Source organism: Camarhynchus parvulus, chromosome 2 (genome assembly GCF_901933205.1).
Source record: "Camarhynchus parvulus chromosome 2, STF_HiC, whole genome shotgun sequence".
NCBI classification, from domain to species: Eukaryota; Metazoa; Chordata; class Aves; order Passeriformes; family Thraupidae; genus Camarhynchus; species Camarhynchus parvulus.
This window is the reverse complement of record NC_044572.1, coordinates 82,858,711-82,881,441: the sequence shown is the minus strand read 5'-3', so window position 1 is coordinate 82,881,441 and position 22,731 is coordinate 82,858,711. Positions and strand designations below refer to the sequence as shown.

General features: G+C 41.0%; 1 protein-coding gene across 2 annotated transcripts in view; it reads left to right on the top strand.

Moving 5' to 3' along the window:
- GRB10 (growth factor receptor bound protein 10) overlaps nt 1-22,731 on the top strand; it is a 145,493-nt gene that overhangs the window by 30,671 nt on the left and 92,091 nt on the right. For both annotated transcript variants that reach the window (XM_030944085.1, XM_030944086.1), the window contains one exon: nt 5,393-5,490. In XM_030944085.1, the coding sequence (XP_030799945.1) occupies nt 5,440-5,490 (51 nt within the window). In that variant the 5' untranslated portion in view covers nt 5,393-5,439. The remainder of the gene's footprint in view (nt 1-5,392; nt 5,491-22,731) is intronic.

The window sequence follows — 22,731 nt, the reverse complement described above, 5'->3', positions numbered from 1 at the left end:
AATTGCTGTTGCCAAGATTCTTCACTTTCTGGCAAAAGTACAATGGCAAATGGCTTCCTTTACAAGGTGTAATATTTAGACTAACAGCTTTGCAATTAAGAATGGCAAAAGAGAATTATATTCCCTTTTTTCATAAGACCAGATTTTTTAGTATGGTTTCGTGGGAGTGTTTGGACGTAACTGAAGTGCTTTTGATTGATGATTTATATTTTGAACAGTGCTTTTCATTTTAGTGCGCAACACTCGCCTGAAATTTTAGCTAGAACAATGCTTTGTTTTCAAAGATGTTCGAAGTATTCCTCTAGTTAAGGCAGTTGCTCCATATCATAGACTTGCAAATGCCTTTTGGGTATAGATGTGTAACAAAATGGGTGTGAAGATACCAATTCCTGCAAGGAAAATGGGGTGAAATTGGGAAAGCTGCAGATATTCTTAAATATTACCTGCATCTAATCTCAATAGGCCATCAGGGTGTTGACAATCATGTCATTATGTCTTTTGCGGTTGGAGAGTGATTCCATTCTGGAGTATTTGGGGATGTGTTTTGGAGGAAAAAACCCCAAACTTGTTTGAAGGGAAACTAGCCAGGTATTGTTTTTCAGCATGGGCAGACTGGAGACTTAGGGTGTGAGGAGGAGCATTCAGAGCTGGGAAGAGAAGCAAGTGTGTGTTTGGACTAAGTGAGAAACCTGACCACTTGAGAAAGTGGTCAGCAAAAAGTTTGAGGGCATGAATTCAGTCCTGCTGACCAAATGATCCCTTAGGGATGGTGAGGGGCATTCTCAGTGTTGTAAATTGACACAGTCTCCACCTGAAGCTATCACTAAAAGAGGGAAAGATGCTTTAGACATCCTTACATGTACTGATTGCTGAAGCCATGATGAAATCTGATGGCAAACTTGTGTGCTGCCAAGGGTGTTTTAGTCTCCTTGGTCCAACCAGCTCAGGAATCTGATGGCACTTTCTTTTCAGCCCACACAGTCATTCAGGCTTCATTTTTGTGAGAAGTTGTCTGGATCTTGCATGCAAAAGCACATCTGGGTCTTGCAGTATCAGTGCAGCTGGGGACATTGCTAACTGTCAGGTCTTTCAACTAGGGAAAATTCACTGGCGTGCCTCGTGCTGCTTGTATCCAACTTTATTTCCATTGTAACTATGGCAATAGGACTAGACTGGTAAGAAAGTGTCAGAGTATGGGTACTCATGCCTGTATTGCAGGGGGTTGCTCGGTGTATCCGTAGAACTGCCTCACCTCATCTTGTAAATGTTTTGGTGATGCAGATAAACACCCGTGCATGTGTGTATGTATTTGTGTGTGTGTGTATGTATATATATACATATATATATATGTATATGTATATATGTACACACTTGTCTGCAGTAAAAAACAGAATGCTTTCCTAGATGGTGTGAAGTAGTGGGGAGCCTGCAGCCAGGAGAACAGCCAGATAAAATCTTGGAGATTGCTCCTTGTATAGACAAAGAAGAGAGGATCTTTTTCTCCCTGGGTCTTCAAGATGTTAAATTCAGTCCAGTAGTCTTAACTCAGACAGTTCTGAAGGTGAGTTAGGGGAGAATATTTTTAAGACCATTTTCTAGTTTCATAGGAAAAACCAGGTTTGGTCTGCAAAACTTCATTCAGTATAGTGGGGAGTAATGAATAGTGATACTTAGTGTCTGAGAGAATAAAAGATATACATTAAACAGAGGGAAGGACTTTTAACTTGTATGTAAAACCTGAGATCTCAGATAAAGGACTTCAGGTCAAAATTAAGGCTATGCTGAAGCTTTTTCCTCTTCCCTCTTTCACAATAGTTCAGCTATAGAAAGCAGAACATTATAGAAGAAAAATGATGAAATACTTAAAAGGGTATAACATTCAACAAATTTTTAAAGTTACCTTTTATAAAAGAGCATAAATCCAGTTTTCAAGAACTCTGGAGCTTGTATTGCAACTCTGCCAGGTTAAAATCCTTTTCTTTTTTTTTTTCTCCTCCTCCTCCTGTTCCTAACTAATCTGCAAGCAATTGTGTTTTAAAAATTATTTTTCTCTTGAATTTAAAGACTTTGACAGATGGCACATGTAGAACCTGGAAAACTTCCTGAATTGGCAGAGTGACCATACCCCTGCCATTTTCCTACCACAGTATCCGTAGGTGCGTAGGCTGTATCTGCTTCCAGAGTGCTGGGCGAATACCGTTTCCTCTGCTGGGAATGCGCAGATAACAAGTGATAAATCAGAAAAACATACCTGGTGATGGGCTTAATTTGCAGTTAATAGACAACTGAATCTGCTGGTTAGCTGAGTAATTTGATTGTGACTTAAACAAGCCATTCAAAGCAGTGACAGTCTCCAGGGTGCATACCTGCAATGTTTTCCATGCAGGATTAATATCGATCTTTTAGATCGTGTGAGTTTGTTTAACACTTTTGAGAGGCTGAGATATCAAAGCTGTGCTTCACAATAGTCTGTTCTTTATTCTGGAGAATGTTATACCAAAAGTCAGTCTCGTGACCTTTGAAATGTGGTTTATCTTGATTGTCCTTCTTTCAGGGCCTCTGTCCAAGGCAGAGCTCTGAAGCCAGTAAAAGCACATGAAATCTCCTGGTTCTGAATGTGCACAGGCTGTCTCACTCTATGCTGCATGACAGTTGTTCTCACCACTGAATGTCCTGAGTTTTGTAACAGTGATTGACTCCATAGCTTGTTTCCTATTTACAGTCCTTTGGAATTTCCCTCCCTCATCGAAGGCATTTTAGGAAAAGGGCAGTAACTTGGCACTTGAATACCTCTTTGTGATTTGTGCTGTGTAAATTGTGTGGAAAGAACATGTGTGTCTGTGTGCAGCTACAGTCTCTGATGAGAAGTGACGTGCTAAATACCATGTATAAAGACAACAGCACAGGAAAAGTTGATGTATTTTTAAGGTCATGAACACATGAATTGGTGTAGAGTTCTGTCCCTATGAAATTTATTACTTGTTGATGTGGTATAAAGGACCTTAGGTCTTAAAGGTGAGCAAAGGCTTTTTGTATTCCTGGGGTAGGACTAGGTTGATAAACTGTTTTTAGACAGATCAAAAGAGATGAGATCTTAAATCAGTGTTAATGTGTGACTGACCAGGAATGATACCATCTAGAGATTATTGCTTTCCTCTGTTTCTGCTGCGTTAACAAAAGAATACTCAAGAATGTATCAGCAAAGCAAATGTTTTTTGATAAATTACGCAGTCTTGACTCCAGCTATTGTTTGAGGTAATTTACGATCTTCCACTGGTGTAATGGGGCTGTGGCATAAACTGCAACATGCCCTAGAGTAGACAAATTGGTTTGGTATTCTTTCGGAACATATTTAATCTATCTTGCTGTAAGTGAATTGGAGCCTTTTGCTGAAATGTCAAAGGACCAGTATTTTGATATTCAGTCCGAAATAGCCTACCATTAAATTTGCAGCAGTTATGCCTTTTCCTGATGTCTAAATACTGAAGTGATAATAAACATAAAACTGTTGCAGTGTAGAGCTCAATTCTTTTCCATTACCCCTTTATGTTAACTTTTTTTAGTCTTGGTGCATTTAGAGGCTAATAATACAGATCTCTTTATTGATGCATTTTACCAACTTCGTAACAGCTATTTCAGTGGCTTGCTTAATTTCTCTGTAGATGTGCTTATGAGAAAGAAAAAACAATGGTAGTCCGCAGATGAAAAGACTTTTAAGAGCTTTTTGTTAAATCTGTGCTTAATTCTCCCTGAACAAACTGGATGACTAAAGTGAAATCTACAGATCAATCTTTAAAACTGACTGCAAACTTTCAGGTGTGGAGAAGTAGTTAGAAGACTGTAGACCACTCTTTATATGTTTAAAGACTAGCAATAGAGCAAGTTGATTAACGTGTCTACAGAGTTAGATACTTGATGTGGCCTTCCCCCCACTTTGAGTCCTGTAAGATTTTGGGTTTATTTTTTTTTCCCCGTAGTATTTGCTTACCTAGAATAAATAACTGGATTTGTGCATATTTGGTTAAATGGATTTTCAAACTTGCTATTGCCAAAACCAGTTTCCTCCCGAGGTACTTGGCTGTATGAATTGGTCACTGCAGAAACCCAGTAGCTACTTCCTGGAAAGAAATTCCCAGGAGTTTGCCTGCCTTACTGATAGAGGAGGAGGCTATCATACCTCAGCCAAACTCATCCTGGACCTAAGTAAAATAAAGCTTCCTTGATGAGTGCATGGTTTGTGGGCCATAGGCTGGAAGTCATCCAGGAACAGTTTGTCCAAGATGGTTTTTTACCCTTGTCCCTCACTTAACTGTCCCATAAATTTTGCTGACAGCTTTGGTTTGGTGACAGGTCGTGCTTACCAGAGAGCAGTGGGTAGCCTGTTTAAAACTTGGGCTGTTGTTTTGAACACATAATTGATAATTAACAGCGAACCAGACAGGAGCTTGCTTGTGGTAGAAGTAAAAGTTGTGACTGTGCTTTGCAGCCTGCTTTCTCTTCCCCTGTCATACCTTTTTCACCTGCTTGGAGGTGGCATCACTTGTCTTACACTGCAGGGGTGTGCCCACCCCTGCAGGTAGGAAGAAATGCTGGAGCAGCAAATAGTGCTTTATTTATTTCGGTTTATTTTTGTTTCCTTTTTATGAGGCAGTTATAATAACTGTCTTGACATTGTCTTACCTTCTTATTTTTAGTTCTTTAGCCATATGTACCTCTAAATGTTTGCAGATTTCTTTTCAAGCTCTATTTGATCACAAAGTGGTGCTTTAAAGGATACACAGCTCACCTTGCAAAGTTGCTGCTAATAATCACTCAGAAGAACAAGTGCAAGACCTGAATGAATTTGTATGTGACAGTCTGTTTGATATATTGTGTGAGAATAAAACCACGGGGGGAAAAGGCAGGCAGGAAAGGGTAAAGGTTAGGAGCTGTGTAGCCAGACTTTGAAGGCTGATGCTGCATAATGATCTTGGTGATCTTATGTTTTTTTTTTTCAACTTAAATGATTCTGTGATAAGTGACTGTCATCTTAATTAACTCAGAGATTTCAGTTTTCTTTCCACAATTGAAAACATAGCCTCAGGTGGTGAGAGCCAGTTTTCAAATGGCTGGGGTTTTGCTGTGAAGGGAGGCCTTCATTTTTGCCTAAACAGTGGAAATAAAGCAGGAGCCACACTGCCTGAGAAGTTATGTTGGGTTTTTAAATGAAATATCAAATTGAATGTGTTTGCTAGGCTACAGGCAGCAAATCTGCACATTTTCTACTTCAAGTTGATGCAAATCCTCATCACCTCATCTTGATCTTCTTGGTCTCCCTCCTCCAACTGTTTTCAATAATAAGTTGATGAAATGTCTTCAGTATGGTTTCTGACAGTTTGTTTGTACTCTGCAGGTCCTGGGAAGCAGTAGATGTAATTTGAAGAAAATTTGAAGGAACAAATGGCTTTAGCTGGCTGCCCAGACTCCTTTTTACATCTTCCTTATCGGATAGTAAGTTGTGAAATTGCATGTTCGTGTCAGCTTGTAGCATCATATTGCTGTGTGCTGGTGATTGATTGTGCATTCAAACTTTTCGTCAAACTGCTAATGGCTGTCTGGCAATTCTCTGGGTTTTGCTAACATTTTGGAAACAGAGCCTCTGTTACCATCCTGTGTTCAAGTTCTGCTGCTGAAAAGACTGCGTCATTAATATATACATGTTATAAATGATCAAATCGGTAGCCAAATTTATAAAAAATTTAACAAAAAAAAAATAGAATTTCGAAAAACCACCACAGCCAAGGCAGCGTCAGCCCCGGGTGCAGGCGCTGGGTGAACCAGGATCTGACTGACAAAGTGACAGCGTTTCCCCAGGGGTTCACCCTGAGTGCTTCAAGCAGCTAGCTTATATACAGTTTATTCTACCTGAGGCAGGGATGACTGCACGTTTCTTTGTGTCTCTTCACATGTAGAACTGGATCCATACATGTGCAGGAACAGACAAAGGTAGGTCCAGGGACACAGACCAATGTCTGAGCATCTAGGCAGAGTCTGTATTCATATGTAGCAGAGTGATGCCAGTTCTTGAGCACGGTAGATATAATCTTCTCAGGTGCAGGCCTCATGAGTAGCTTAGACATTGCAGCAATCGTGGTCCAGGAAGGTTTAGATGCAGTCTTCCCAGGTGCAGGTGCCAGGGAAGTCAGCAATCATGGCCCGGGAAGGTTTCATTCATACGTTAACAGACCCGATATTATCTTAAAGCTGTCCTGGAACTGACTGAATAGAAATAAGACTCTGCTCCCAACCAGATTGGTCAAAGACATAACTTTGGACTTTTACAATATTTTATACATATATAGCATGAATTATTTCTACCATATGCTACATACAGATTTGATATTTGCCTTTAAAATAGCCATTTCCTAACTGTGAGAAGGCACTTGTTTCCAAAGAAAAGGTGGCAAGCTACAGTCCTAGTGAAATGCCTTGCATCAAAATGTATCAGTTTGCAGAATGCTATATTTGTAGGAACAAAGGCAGAGATTTTTACACTTGGTTAGATCCTATGTTTTTGAGTCATTGTGCTGTATCTAAGCAGCCAATATGGCATATTACAAAGAGTATATTTTAAAAATCCTCAGCTAAATTCAAAGGTACTTGATGAAAATGCATGTAAAAGTTCTCTTTTTTCCCCTGGGCAGTTTTAGTTGGCATAATGCTTGCTTTGTATTTTTTATGAAACTGTAAATTGCTAGTTTGGATGTGATCTTTTCTTTGCACTTTTTATCTTCTGTTTTCATAATATGATTACCGCCCTGAGGATTCAGTTATGGTTTTGGACCCTGCAGATACACAAATAATTAAACAGTGTCATGTGACATTAAAACCTTCTCCTTTTGTCCCAAGAGAAACATTGCTAGTAGTGATTACTACAGTCATGCTACTCATTTGGAAGAAAAGCAAAAAACGGATAAAAACAACAACATTTCCAAAAAATCTCTTTAAGATTAGTATTCATGCATGTTGTGTAATATGTCAACTTACAATTTTTTTTCCTCAACAGGAAACCTCTAATTAGTTAAAAGTCTAATGTTAGTATATGCTGAGTTGTCAGCTGAATGTACCTGAATGCTTTTCCCGATAGCAGGAAAACATAACAGTTCTTTTATAGCTTCTTTTGCAGCTATAAAAATAGACTGGACTTCAAGAAATTGGATGTCCTGAAAATCTGTTACTCTACTTGGATCTATGAGTTTAAAAGAGTGTGTGAATAGATGTGCCTGGACTTCATAATTTTGATGCACTGTGAAATTATGCTTCCAATTCATTTAAAGCATCATCTGAGTCATGATGTGAAGCTGAGGAAAGGAAGAGCTATGTAAAAGAAACTTGACATTCTAGGCAGTCATTTTTGAGCTGCTAATTCCTTGAGTGTCAATCTCTCTTGTGAAAACAGTGTCTTTAGTGGTTCATAGGAAATAAAAATGTGAATTTTGTTGGTACTTCCCTTTCTCCGACAAGCCCTGTGGATAATCTGCTTTAGTCTGGGGCAGTCAGCAGACTGGAAGTGTCAGAGCAACATGGGGTGACTTAAGATGGTGGGAAAGTGACTCAGTTATTTTTGGTCAAAGCTTACTGTGTATTAACTACCGTAAGTGCTTATAATCAGTTTGAAGACTAGCTCTGGAAGCCCATTCACAACTACTGTGCCTTCTGTCAGAACTGAAGTTTGCATTAAAAAAATCCTGAACATCTGTTTTTCCACCCCTACTAAATCTGACTTAGGAGCTTTCATCAACTTGTCTTTCAAATTTGGCTGCAGTGAAAGCATTTTGTTGGTAAAGGGCTGAAAGAAGGTTAAACTAAATATGCTCTAGATTAGAGTGTAAAGAAGTATTCTATTTTTTCAGCACATTTTCTTACTTAATGTGAATGAGAAGCTATGAAGGACAGCTCCAGAGATCCCAAGGTTGGGACCTTAATGCTGTAAATTCAGTATTAGAATAAATTGACACATTGGAGGTTGGGATTATATTCAAGGCAAGAAAAATGAGAACCTGGGTAAGTGAATATGCCCTACAGAATATCCTTTAGATTGTCTTGCTGCCAGTCCACCTTTTCTTATGTTTTTAAATATTTTTAGAGAGATGGGCAAAGTATAGATCTCTGGCTTTCTTACTGGGCTCTTTGTTTGCAAGGCTTGCTGCTTTCAGAACCTCTCAGGTCTTATTTAAGAGCTTTTTTTTCTTCTTTTTCTTTTAAATTTCTCAGGAGTTAGCACATAAACCAGTCACACTGAGTGCATTCTCCTAGAAACAATCTCTAGCTTTGTAAAAAAAAAAAATAAATCAATACTATCTTTCAGTGGCTTTCAGGAGTCCTTTCCAAATTCTTGAACTCTTCAATAAAAATCCAGCAGTGAGAATTGGCAGTATTTGTCTTCTGTTCCTGGAAATTCAGAACATAGTCCCAGAATTTCTCAGAAAAAATGGGATGATTTACTGTGTTTCCGTTCTTTTGCAATCTGTAGTCACAACAGTATTTATGTGCAGTGACTTGAACTCTTGGGGAATATTTAGTTCTTTAACCCTTTGGTTTAATTGGACAAGTCTCAGTGACATAAATAACAAAAAAACAGGTTTTTTCTTAGTTTATGAAGATAAAATTTTGGGCATACAGGAATGTTCTGTTTGTCTTTTACCTTCTGCCTTCTGTTTGTTTTCTCATGACCAAGATGCACGTATGACTTCAGTAATAATTAAAGTAGTTTGGTTTTACTGAGCTGAATTATTTTTGAGAGAGAACTTGGTATAAAATGGACTACAAGCACTTGGCCACAAAGTAGGGAGAAAATGTAAATTGCTTTCTCTTATGCCTACAGAGCTGGGGATTTCAGGATTGCTAATAATCCTCTTGATCAGATAAGAGTGCAAAATAGTGCACATCATACTTGAAAAGATTCGTGCACTTCAAGAGTAGGAATTAAATACATAAGAGAATTAATCAGAGGCTAGCTACTGTAATGAAAGCCTCTTTCAGTGATGTCAGATTTGTGGATGGGTAGGTCATTTGCTGCCAATACTAGAACTACAATAGCAACATTGCTCTGCCTTTGTCTGGAGGAGCAGTTAGGCAGAGGTCCTCCAGGTTTTAGTATGGCAGCTTTGATTCTTGTTTTCAATAAAACGATACAGTGAGTTAGAAGACACCCTTGGAGGTCATCTGATCAAAGTCCCTGGCATATTGTTTTCCTGGAATGCTTCATCTTAGAGAGTGGTTTTTTGGGAAACTTGCTTTTTTTACTTTCAGGGGTGGCTTGCTTAGATTGGGCAGTTAGAGAAGAGAGGGTTTCTCTTTTAGTGAAAGGAGAGGGGAAAAAAACGTTTTGATTTGAATAAATCTCTAATTTAATTAGAGAATCACCTTGATGGGTGCAATAATCCTCACCCTTGTGACATCCAGATGCCTTCTATATGACTCAGTCATCTCTGCTACTTTGGTATTTAACAGTCTGTTATTTGGTGTTAATATAGGTGTACATGCTGCAGTCCATGCTTGTATGCATAAAATGTCTTTTATTGTAAAAAACCTGCATGAAAAACATTTGTTTGCAGAATTTGTCTCCAGGTGGGCTTGGTGGAGAGGGCTGTTGAAACCTATGTTTTGCCTCTCATTGTCTGCCTTGACACTGTTTGAATATCTTCATTAGCTTGGCTGTTGACAATTGTTGATTGATTCTTTGGAGATGTCGCTTGCCAGTTGCGGTAAGAAAGGCACCAAGCCAAAATGGTTCTGGTCATTCTTCTCCTCAGCTGGGCAGGGAGAAGAAAACGTAATAAAAGGCTTATGGCATGAGGTAAAGGCAGGGAGAAATCACTCACTGGGTACCATCACAGGCAAAACAGACTTGACTGGGGGAAATTAGTTTAATTTATTACCAATCACATCAGAGTAAAGTAATGAGAAATAGAGATAAATTTTAAAAACACATTCCCCCACCCTGTCCTTCTTGCCAGGTTCTACTTCACTGTCAGATTGCTCTCTCTCCTCCCCTCCAGTGATGCAGCGGGATGGGGCATGGGGTTTGCAGTCAGTTCATTACATGTTGTTTCTGACAATCCTTCTTCTCAGGGGGAGGACTACTGATGCTCTTCCCTTGCTCCAGTATGGGGCCCTTCCCAGGGAGACAAATCTCCACGAACTTCTCCAGTGTGGGTCCTTCCCACATGAGCATAAGTCCCTTCCATGGAGTGCAGTCCTTCCAGAGCAGGCTGCTGTGCCTTGGGAGGTCACAGGGCATAACCTGCTCCAGTGTGAGCTCTTCTCTCTCTCCATGGGTGCACGGGTCCTGCCAGCAGCCTGCTCCATCTCTAGCGTGGGCTTCCCACAGTGTCACAGCCTCATTTGTGCATCTACATGCTCCAGCACAGAGCCCTGGATTGGCTGTAGGTGGATCTCTGGCTCTCCTGTAGGACTCCATGGGCTGCAGGGACACAGCTGCTTCACCATGGTCTGCACCACGGGCTGCAGGGAAACGTCAGCTCCAGTTCCTGGAGCACCTCCTTCCTCTCCTTCTTCACTGACCCTGGATTCTGCAGAGCTGTTTCTCTCCATATTTCCACTCCTTTCTTCATCTGCAACTTGTCATGGTTTAGGAATGGTACTCCTTGATTTCTACTACTGAGGCCCTCCAAATCACACTGTTGCTGGGTTGCCCCCCCCCAGCCCTACCACTGGGGGTGGCCGGAGAGGAGAATTTGGGGCACAAAAGGCAAAGATAACAGGTTAAAATGAGAACAGTTTACTGGGAACAGCCATGAGATAAGAAAAGGAGCAGTAACAACAACAATATTGACAAAAGTGCTCATTAGAGAGTAATTTCGCATGCAGGACGCTCAGGCAACCTGACCAGTGCTAGGCTTGCTCATCAGGAAGGAACCCCTTCTCAGAATCCCCCTTTTCTGACCCCGGGCAATGAGGTGAGGTGGTGTAGAATAACCTCCCTGTCTTAGCAATGCCACCTCCCAGCTACTCCAAACATTAACCCTGTCTTGGTCAGAACCAGGACACAACTGAGCAGATGGCTTTGTTTGGTTTTTTTTTTCACAGAAGCCAACCTGGTCCCTCCCCCCACTCCCAAAGCCTTCTCTTGCAAACCCAATACATGATTTTCAAGATTCAAAACAAACGGTGGCATAATTTACTCTTATTAGGCTTAAACATACAAGGATTCTGCTTGCATAAAATTTAGAATGAATCCTGGAGTTTGGTTTTTTCACCCTAAGAGGGCAACATGGAAGGACCAGAGTGCACAAGCAGGCTTTCAAAGTCCTTGGGCATAGCTGAGTGAAAAAACACCAGATGCATTATTACATTGCATCATTCTTCTACATATTGCATAAAGAAAAGCTGAAATGTTGCTACTGCCAATGCAGAAAGTCATCAGATTTGTGAAATATGGTGTCAGTCAACAGATCTTTTATTGACGATACTCTTGTTTTAACAGTTTACATGGATGTGGTGTAGAGGGTTGACGGACTGGAGCAGACAAAGTAAAAAGCAGCGCGAACATTAGTGAATGTTTTTACAAGACATGTTGCCTCCAATATGAAGTTATGAAATCTGTCTCCCTGAGTGCAGGCTGCAAATGTTTTTTACAGATAGAGTTGATGCTGCTTGTTAGTTTTCATTGAAGACCAACTGAAGCTATATTTCTAGCTTTTCTTTTTCTTGGAAAGAAGTTTGTTTAAAAAATTGTCCTGAAACCAGTTGTTTTCATTAACATTGAAATAGAAGTGTGGTGCTTACCACATTCCACTTAAAGAGGAGTGGAAGTGTTGCCACCATTATGGTGAATCATCAGAATACTTTATATGGAACAAAATAACATAAAAGAAATTTGTATCTTGCACTAAGCTTCTATACAATTGAGTACAGTTTCCCTTCTGACAAGAAATAGTAATAATTTTTTTTGTTGTTGTTGTTTTTTGATGTACTAGTTTACCTTTCTACATTTCCAGTCACAAGTATGTACCTTACTGTTTTTACTTCTGCTTTTGTATTCTAATTTGCAGAAGTTGGTTGGCAAAACATGAAGTCTTTTTCGGAAGGTGAATGCAAGCAAGAAATTTCAAGTGACTTAGTCCACATTTTCCAGTTACATGAATTTTTTCAACCCATCAAGAAAAAAGACTCAAAATACTCTAGTGGTCAATCATATCATTTGCTACTTGCATTACTACTACCATTGGTCAGGATAGACCAATTTACAACATAGATATTGCAAATCAAGTGAGGAAATAAAGAAGTTTAATTTTGCGTCTTCCTGTTAATGATTTCATGCTTAAACACTAGATTGACCCTGTCGTTAAATGCAAGCAGTCTCTTGATTTAGCTCTGGTTTTCATTCATGTTTAAACCTATGATTTGCTATTTTTATACTTGAGAGAAAGTTGAGGGGGGATCTTAGGAATATATATAAATACCTGAAATGTTGTAAAGAGAATAGAGCTAGGCTGCCTGGTGACCAGAGCCAGTGGACAGGATCTGAAACACAGGAGGTTCCCCCTTGATATTGGGCAATGCTCTTTCACTGTGAGAGTAACTGAGCATTGGCAGAGGTGGTGAAATCTCCATCCTTGGAGATTGTCTGAAGCCCCCCAGGCATGATCCCAGGCAACTGGCTGTAGGTGGCCCTGCCTGAGCAGGGGATTGGACCAGGTGACATCCAGAGGTCTGTTCCAACCCCAGTCAATCAGTGATAGCATGAAAATCAAAAGCAGTGGGCCTCTTTAGGTTCTGACTTCTATGCAGCTTTTAAGATGATACTTCAAGACTGAAAACATACCCACACTGATAAAAACAGACTATTTTCTGCTGTTCTCTCACAAAACTTCATGAGAACATTCTGAAGCAATGGTAACAATCAGTTTAGCAGACTATAGCACCAAAAAAGTCCTGCATATTTTTTCATGAGTTGGATCTTTTCCAAATGAGTAAATATTTAACAAGCTGTTTACCAACTGGTTATTTTGGAGAAGTACCAGTATGTGTTTTTTTCATGTTAATAACAGCTCTAATTTAACAGAAGAGAGTTGATGTACCAGTCCTAAGACAGCTTCACACTTCAAATGCCTGCATAAATATAAAAAGATAGAAACCTGAAATACAAAGGAATGGAAGCTTTTTTTTAAAGTGCATTGAATATAACCAACTGGAATTACATTAGTGATAGTTGAGGGGATCTGCTTTTAATGAACCTTCCTCACACAGATGTTCTGTGTTCTAAATATGAGTAAACAGTAACCAGTGGAGAAGGCTATTTTGTTTTTTAAGCGGAAGATAATATTGCTGTGTACTTGGAGCTGTCACTTTTCAAGAAAGCACTGTGGCTTGGATAGTTCTTAGTGTTGTTGTCCATGCCAGTTGGCTCAGAGAGATCTCCTCTATCCTTGGAAAAGACCAGTAATATAATGTTGCCTTATATTTAAGTATTTCCAAGAAATATATCTAGATACAGAACTTGCATAAAGTTATGCCCAGGACATTTTCGTATGTTACATAGTCTAAAGAGAATCTGTTTGATCAAAGGAAGGACAATATTTCATAAGCACTTACTTATATAATTTTTTAAGTTAAAAAAGAAGGGAGGAAAGAACTTCTCCAAACTACCACCCCAAATCCTGTGATTCTGAATGAAGCTGTTTATGTGAACAAATCTGAGAAGAGAATTTTCCTGTTTCTAGAGAGAAACTGTGGGTACAGTTTCCAGACTTTTTTGTTCATGTGATGCCTCATGGCAGAGACGTCCTTGTTTCTACACTTGCAGACTTTCTACTCCAAACTGAAGCTGCTGATTCAAAGAGTGGAGACCCTGAACTCACTGTGGCCTTGGTGTGGTGAAGGTGCCATTTACTCTGTAAAGCTAGGGATAAATATATCAGGTCAACCTAGTACTAGCTATGACTGAAAACAGTCTTTACCTGCTCTTTCTGCAACCCCCAAGAACTTTCTTTTCCATTCCTAATATAATGTAATCTGGAGTGGTCTTTTTAAAAAGTTATTTGTAGGTTCCCACAAAACCCTGCCACTTTTTGAGGTCTTTAATTTCTAGTGTTGTAGGTATGTTCCCTTTGTGGAGAGGTGGGATGGAAAGTGCTGCACAGAGCAAGGACTTGTTCGGCTGACTTTGCCTTTTCAGGATGGAATTTTACCAAATTGATCTGCTTTCAGGAATCCTTCATGAACAAGGGGCCAGATTATTGGTATTAATGGCCTTTTATGCTAGATAGTATTGATATTTTAATCCGAGGCATTAAGATACAGTGGTTTTATTTCTGATTTGAAAGAACAGTGAGCAATCAAAGGTGGAACACAAATGCCCAGCAAAGCTCTCAGGCTTTACTGCTATTTTAAGATAGCTTTGGCCTGTGTGCTGGTACGACCAGTGTGCATATTTGAAATTCTAGCCTCTACAATGAAAAGACAAGCCCTCGGAAACAGCCAGTGGTTTTGGAGCATGCTGGTCCTTTGCAAGCTGAATGTTAAACAATGACTTAAGACTCTACTACACACTGGCTGTAGCTCTTGATGTCTTACACATTGGCTCAATTTTTTGACATAATTTTGGCAAGTGGAGGAGCCTGGCAATCCTTCATGCTAGAGGCCCTAGCTCTAATAAGGCGCTTTAGTTATTAGCACAAGTAAATAGTTGTCCATTTGTGCTTCATTAATGCATATTAGTCATACAGTAAATCCTGTCATGCTGGCAAGTTCCCCAGAAGAGTGAATACTTCTGTGCAGTTCAGGAGGGGGTTTCTGACAAAGTGGTGTTGGCACCTTTCTTGAAGAAGTTCTTGAAGCTAGGAGTGTAGGAGAGTGGCAGGCCATTATTTCAGCTCACATGAGATTTGTAGGGTTGATACTTCAGTGGAGGCAAAGAGGTATTTTTGATCAATTTTATGCTGTTGCAGTAGATTCTTCTCCAGTATTCAGGTGACTTTTCTACAGCCTTCAGCTATATTGAGGCAGGTTGCTTTGGGCTGTGGGGAGTACAAATGAAGTGTCTCCTCTTCTAATGAAAGCAGATGTTCCAGAAATCCCATATGATTGTCCAGTACTGTAAAATTTTAACTATCTATTTGAAGAAACCTAGTATGTGCAGCAAGATGAAATCAGAAGGCAGCACAGTGACCCATGATCTGTGTAAGTGTTCTGGTTTCTTGAGAGAGAAGACCTTTAGTACACGTGGTATAAAATTGCAAATGAATATGACTTGTTCTTTGGAACAGCCAGTGTAGATCCTTTGAGTTCCTGGCAGTGACTTCTGGAAGGACTTGCTCCATACTCCTGCCAACTTGTCAAGGCTGACCAGCTTCTGGTGCTTCATATTGTCATCCTCACCTGTTTTGAAGAGGAATGTGTTCTTTGCCTCTGCACTCACCAGGATCATCCTCTGATTAGTTACTTAGTCTTTTGGAGATAGCAGAGAGTAGCCTTGCTAGTGTAGTGTTGGTTAGCGTCCTTAGCATCTTCTAATGCATCCTATCTGCTTCCTAGTTAGCTTGTCTGATTCTTAACTTTCCTTTGCTGTCAGTAATGGTTCAATCCTCCAGACGCTGGCACTGTGCTCAAAGAACTGGGAGACATAAGGAGGATCTAGGAAAAACTGAGGGAAAAAATCATTGGTCTTTTGTGTCCTTAGCTGCTGGATCCTATGCACAGCTGAGAACTTACTCAACCAATAGTAGCCCTCCTTTTGTCATTACTTTCCTATATAACAATTCCTTGGTTTTTCTTGGCATCCTTTGCTTGCTCCAGCTTTTCTGCATGTGCACAATCTCCATGTTCTTTCTGTGTAACCTCTTCCTCTTTAATGCTCTTTGCATTTCAGCATTTTAGCTGAGGCAGGAGATGCCTGTCAATTCAGCTGGCTTTCTGCCATTCCCCTGTGACTTTCTGCATGCCACAATGGACCTTTCTTGAGGTTTGAGTAGGCTCCTGCAAGATCAGATTGTTGCCCTGGGTACCTTGGTTTTTCAGAGAAGTCTGCCAAAAACCTGTTTTCCCACAGTCCAAGACTATAATTCTGCTGGTAGTCTTGGTCTCTTTGCTTACTCATTACTGTCATCTCTGCATCATCTCCGCTGCCATCAACCTCTTCCTCAAATGGCTCTTCTTTGTCTATCAGTTGGCTTTGCCAGCTTGTTGGTCAAGCAAGAAAATGCTTCCCCAGTTGACTCACTGATCACTTGTGAAGTTGTCTTCAACCCACTCCAGAAATCTTTGTAGAGTCCAGTGCTAGCTGCAGCTGGAATGGCACTGTGTACTTGTGAGTGGGTCAGAAATGTGATTTAGGCAATTTGTGTCAAGTTTCTCTCCACCCCATACACCTGGCTGCAAAAATGGATGCATTTGGTTTGAGCAAGACAGGTATTCTGAACATTAATCTTCTTAAAGATGGTGAGTGCTTCTTTTGGGAAGTATTGAAGTGGAAAATGAGGGACTTGGCAGTGTGACAGAAGCAAAGGAGAACCTAGAGGTGCTAGCCAATTGTCCAGGTGTTTCCTGTCCCAGCAGTGTCCCTTGTGGCTTCCCAGCCAGGCTGTTGGTTCTCAGTGTCCTGTCATGGTGCTCTCCTGGCTTCCCTGATGTTTACTCTCTCTCACAAGGCTTACATCCAAGTGGACTGTCTGCCGTGCTGCCTTCTCCAAGGACCTGCTGCCAGCCATATCTCCCCAGGACTGTCCTTGGGGTGGTGTAGGGAAGCTCCCCCTTGCTGAGTGGCTTATGAGGGTTCACCCTCAGATGTGACTGATGCTGCTGTCCTTTGGTCATGACTGCCTCTGGTTCCAAGTTACTTGGTGGGGAGGCACTAGGGGAGTCCTGGCCAGATGTTCCCCTTCCCTCTCCACTCTGGGCCCATTGCAGAAGAGATGCCATCTGCATGCCTGGAGGGCATGGAGACAGTGCAGGTCAGGGAGCAAGGGCTGACGAAAGCCTTCCAATGCATGAACTGTTTTATTGATTGTAAAAGGTTCTTGCCTAGCCTGGCAAGGCTAACATCTCCCTTTCCTGCCTCTGGGTTTTCTACCTCTTCCATCTCTGGCAAAGACCTGACCTCCCAGGTTTTCCTTGAGTGTTATGTTCAGGCTGATAGAGAGTAGTGGGTGGGGGAGCTTGGGAGAAGATGTTCTAGTTCTCCTGGAAGATCACGGGCTCTTTCAGGAAGACATCTTGGCAATGATGATGTCAGGAGACAGTTAACTATTTATGGGTAGTCCATTTCCATGGGACATCTTTCCTCATCACCCTCTGTGGGGCTCTGGGTCTCCTGGTTGGGTGAAGCCCTTTTATCCTGCAGTCTTTCTGTGTGCTTGTACTCTGTTCCCCCTCTGCATATCCTGCTTCTTGCAGAGCTCTTTCTTGAGCTCATTCTTTGTGGCCACACCACCATGACCTCTTGTCATGACCTCTTGGGAAGATTTCTGCAGAAGGTAACTTCAGGACCATATGTAACATACACGTTACATACATCCATAAATAATCCGTTTATGAAACAACTTGTTTACTCACCCACACATGCCCTCTCAAGTTGGGTTTTTTTTCCTTTTTGAATTCAGGACAGACCTAAGGAGTTTTTCAACCCAAATATAAATATTTGAGATAGTCACCTTAAGTGTTTTGTAGCTGGAAGCATTTGTAGAACCTGTTTCCTAAGGTAAAAAGACTTCAGAGGGCTTGTTTCTCTACTTCTGACTATATAGAAGTATATAAGGCAGTGGGTTGCAAATTTCATGGAAAATATTCCTTCCTGTGTATTTGCTGGGGAGATTTCTGCATGACATGCATTATTTTTTTGCCATGATGTGAGCAGAAGGGTTAACTGAAGTTTGCTAAAGATATTCTGAAAAAGGCATCTCTTGCAATCTTGTTTTTTCTGGAGTCCTTTATGTCCTTGGAATTATGACAAGCTGCTGGCCGTTGAACATGAACTGTCTGTATGGTTAAGTCACAAACCATAACTGCTATGCTGGATGAGAGCAAGTTGGAAAAATAGTTTTTTGACAGTGTATCTTTTGAGTATGACTTGTCCTGAAGATTAAAATAAACCCAAACCTGCAAGACCAGAAACTTCTCATCTGTAGCATCTTCTGAAACAGGGATATTGACACAATAACATGTATTATTATGATTTAAGATTACACACATGCTGTCAGTATTGTGGTGTGATAATGAGCTTCTAGGTAACCTGTCACAGTTAATTTTCCTTGTTTAGCTAAATAATTACTCTTCTGTTTATCTGCATCCAGAAGGTGGCCCATTCCTCTCGTCTCCAGTTTGATTCTGAAGCCTAGTTCAATGTTTTTCCTCATCTCTACCTTATCCTGTGATTTTTTTTTTTTAATCTCTGATTTGACTTTAATCTCAGCAGGAATGTTTTCCACTACCTTTTATTTCATAGACCTGCATTTTTGGGTTAGAAAGAATAGCTCAAAACTAGAGGAAGCAGTACAATAAATACTGGTTGTACTGTAACAGGTACCACCCTGAATTAATCACCGTTCAGCTGAAGTGAGGTAGCTGCTCATGTGCAAGCTGCCAGCCCCTTGCACTGCAAGGTAAACAAGTCACTTCCCCTACCTAGTCTTCAGCAGTGGTTTCACAGAAGAGAAGGAGAAGCCACTTCAATACCAATTGAACAGCAGCTCATCTGATTGCATCCCATTTTTTCTTGGAGCACACAGTAGAAATCCATTTGCAGAGATGTTCTTGCGGTTGATAGCAGTGGTGTTTCCATGTTGCTGAAGCCAGCATGATCAAACATTGTACATGTGGATTTATTACAACTGTAGGATTTCTTGAACTTTTCTTCTGGCTGACCAGGTTTGCAATGTCTGTTCAAATCTCCTTGTCTGGAGACCCTTTACCTGGGCAGGTCTTGTTTTGAGGTGGTTTGCTTGTTTTGTTTCATGTGCTGCCTTGGCAATGTTTGGCACAGCAGACCTTCCTGCAGTAGCATACTGGTAGTTATGAAACCCTTTTGATCTGTTGAGGCTTTAATGTAGTCTCATAGACTTTGTGTAGAATTAAAGCAGCTGCTGCTAACCATGTAGGAGTGCCTCAGTGTATGTTCTGATGTACTGTGGATAACTTCCTTGGATGTGTCCAGTAGGTGTGAAAAGAGGTGGTGAGGAACTGTATAAAAATAAGTGGTCATTTGACACACACTGTGAACAACTTCAAAACAGAACAAAACAAAAAGAAAACCTTACAAGTATGAAGAGATGATTGACGTGCCTGCTTTTAGTGTGCCAGCTTCTGCAAAAACTGAAGATTTGTACTTTGTATTATGTTTTCTGGGACAGCGTGCAATTTTACATGTAATTTGTTACTATTTAAATGCAAATTGCTGATCTTTTGTAAATTTTCTTCCTTCAGAGAATGTTAAGTCAATAAAGATTTTCTGATAAAGCCATCTTCTTAATGCAGGATAACTGGTAGAGCTACTTGCAATTAACTCCCTTTCCTCAAGGAAAGGAAAACATGGCAGCCACTACCTTGAGATGGATAGATACAAGTATATATTTTTATTGGTACTGGAACAAGTGTAACAATGATGCACATTTCATATGGTACCTAGGTTTTTGAAAGTTAGACAGAGATAGGCAGAGCATTGAGAGAAGTTCTCAGGCTAAAAAGTACCTTTGAGGTGCTTGGATTTTACCATAGTCAAACCTAGATACTTATTTTTCTAAGGACAATGAAGATGAGGAAAATCAGAATCATTTAGGTTGCAAAAGACCTCTAAGGACATTGAGTTCAACCTCTGATAGGTAACCACCCTGTAAACTAGACTATAGTATTTAGCTCCGTGTCCAGTCATGAACACCTCCAGGGATGGTGACTCCATCACCTTCTTGGACAGTTTGTCGCAGTGTTTTAACAGCCCTTCTTATGAAAAAATTCCTCTTGATATCCAACCTCAACCTTCTCTGGTGCAGCTTGAGGCTGTGTCCTCCAGTCCCCTCGCTGGTTGCCTGGGAGAAGATGCTGACCCCCACCTGGCTACAGCCTTCTTTCAGGCAGTTGTAGAGCGCAATAAGGTCCCTCCAAACCTCCTTTTCTGCAAGCTAAACACCCCCAGCTCCCTCAGCCACTTGTTGTAGGACTCATTCTCTAGACCCTTCACCAGTGCCGTTGCCCTTCTCTGGACTTGCTCCAGCACCTCAATGTCTTTCTTGTAGTAAGGAGCCCAGAACTGGACGCAGAGACTCAAAGTGTGGCTGAGTACAGGGTGATGATCACTGCCCTGGCACTGTTGGCCTATTTTTGATACCAGCCAGGATGTCATCAGCCTTCTTGGCCACCTGAGCACGCGCTGGCTCATGTTTGGCTGCTGTTGATCAGTGCCCCCAGGTTCTTTTTTGCTGGGCAGCTTTCCAGCCACTCTTCCCCAACCTGGAGTGTTGTATGGGGTTATTGTGACCCAAGTCCAGGAGCTGGCACTTAGACTTGTTGAACCTCATATAATTGTCTCTTTGATCCAGATCCCTCTGCAGAGCCTTCCTGTCCTGCAGCAGATCAGCTCTCCCACCCAGCTTAGTGTTGCCCATGAACTTACTGAGGGTATGCTTGACAACCTCATCCAGATCATCAGTAAAGATACTGAAGAGAACTGGGCCCTGTATTGAGCCCTGTAAGTTTCTTTCATTTTGAGAAACTGGAGCAAGACAGTGATGCACTGGAATAGTCAGGATGGCTCCTGTTTGTTAGTCTTATCTTAATTTTTGGTTTTTTTCTAGCTGTTATGAATTGACAATTTCTGTGTTGGTATTTCTGTAATGCAGGCTGCAGCATCATTCATATTAGAAATTTCGTCCAACCATTGTGTGCTAACACTTGGAGGTGACAACCTAATGAAGTCTGATAGAGCATCACTGTGAGGATGGTTTTTTTTCAGGAAAGCTGTTTTGCGCAGTTTGCACAATGAAAGGTGCAGTTATGTGTGTGACTTTCTTAGAGCTGCACAGCTTAAATGAGATTCATACATGATTAAGGAAAGAAACTCAGACATTCAGCATGTTGTTCTGTTGGTAATGATGAGGGTTTTTTGGTTTGTTTTTTTTCCTTATTCTGAAGGCTTGCAAAGTAACCCATTACTGCTAAATATGCAATACAAAACAACTATTTTAAGTACCCATATCTTACAGACTGTTGCTTAGACTCCAGCATTTTTTTGCGTAAACTACATTACTGATTTACTCTGACTGTAACCCTGATATTTGGTTAGGGGAGAACACAGCAGTCTGTTCCAATACAAGATCTGATGTTAGGTTATTAATCATGAATAATTACTGTGCCTTAGACTGGTAGACTGTGATTTATGTGGGGTGTAAGTAGGGTATGGAGGAGTCAACTAAAGTGTATAAACGTTTGCCCCATATCTGAGATTCTGAAATGTCTTTTGTTTGTTTTTGGTAAGCCTTGCTGTTTTAGAGATGTGTAAAGAGTTAATTCTGTATCGAATTGAGAGCGAGTCACCAGAACTACAAATGCCCTTGTCTGAAGTGAGCAGTGAGTTCTGGGGCAGATGGCACCATGTAACAGGAGAATGGATCTTTATCTGAGCAGAAAGGTGTGTGGTCAGGTAATCAGGATCATAGGTTTGATCAGATGGGACAGGCACTTCTAGACCTGTTGATTATGTATCTAGCAGCAAGGATCACTGTTGGGAAGGAGGAGAGGAGTACCAAGCACACCCTAAATTTCAGCAATTGAACAAATTGCCTAGAAAGTAGAGTGACGAGGTCCATGTTGCTAATAGTTTGAAGCAAGGAGGGATAGCAAAGTAGTCTTGTATGAATTTGTTCAACATGACAAATTGGTCAGATTATCAGTTTGAAGACCTGAAGAGCAATTTCATTAGCAGGTGAGAGTTTGCTCACTGACAACGAGTAAATTTTAATGGTCCGTGTGGCACAGTGGCTCCTTCCCCGCAGGAGGTTTATCATTTTATCACCTCTGTCGAGGGCTGTGGAGAACCATGTTTACTTGTTGGCCCATTCAGATTCTCAGTTTGAAGCTGAACCATCACAAAGACAAAAGGGGGATAGCACTATTGCTAAGTAAGAGAGCAGAGCCACGTTCAGATGGTATAAATGCCTTTGTGTTTCATGCTACTTGCATTCCTTTGTTGAGTTTCATCTGTCTTGGTATCTAGGGTTTCCTAGCTATGAGCTTGCATACTCTTAAATGCAATTTAGGTTGTTGTGCTGCAGTTGCCACTTCCCAAAGCATAGAAATTTGAATATAAATTCCTGAAGAGAATGCACTTGTATGGAAACAGTGGTTCCTTCAACCCAGGTGGCATCTTCCCTTCTCTGCTCCCTCCCCTGGTCTGAGACACACAAATGTGTTGCTATAGTGCCAGATCCAGAGTCCACCAGCTCATCCTTTCAAGCACTGAGCTTTCCAAGGTTAATTCAGGGCATCATTAGCCTGTGCTAGGACAGACTGTCCAAGGCATTTTGCGGAATGTCTCCTGTCCATGTGGTAGAAGGGAGCTGTCAAAACCTGACTCCCAAAGCCAGTGTTCTTGGAAGAAGCTGGCCAGCACTGCTGCTATAACCAAAGCTGTAGTAGATTTGATGCCAAGTAGAACAGATGAGCTACCTTGTATTTCACAGGTCTGAGCATGGGGAGGCCAGTGTGTTGGAAAGGATCAAATATCCTGTACTTTTTTTCTGT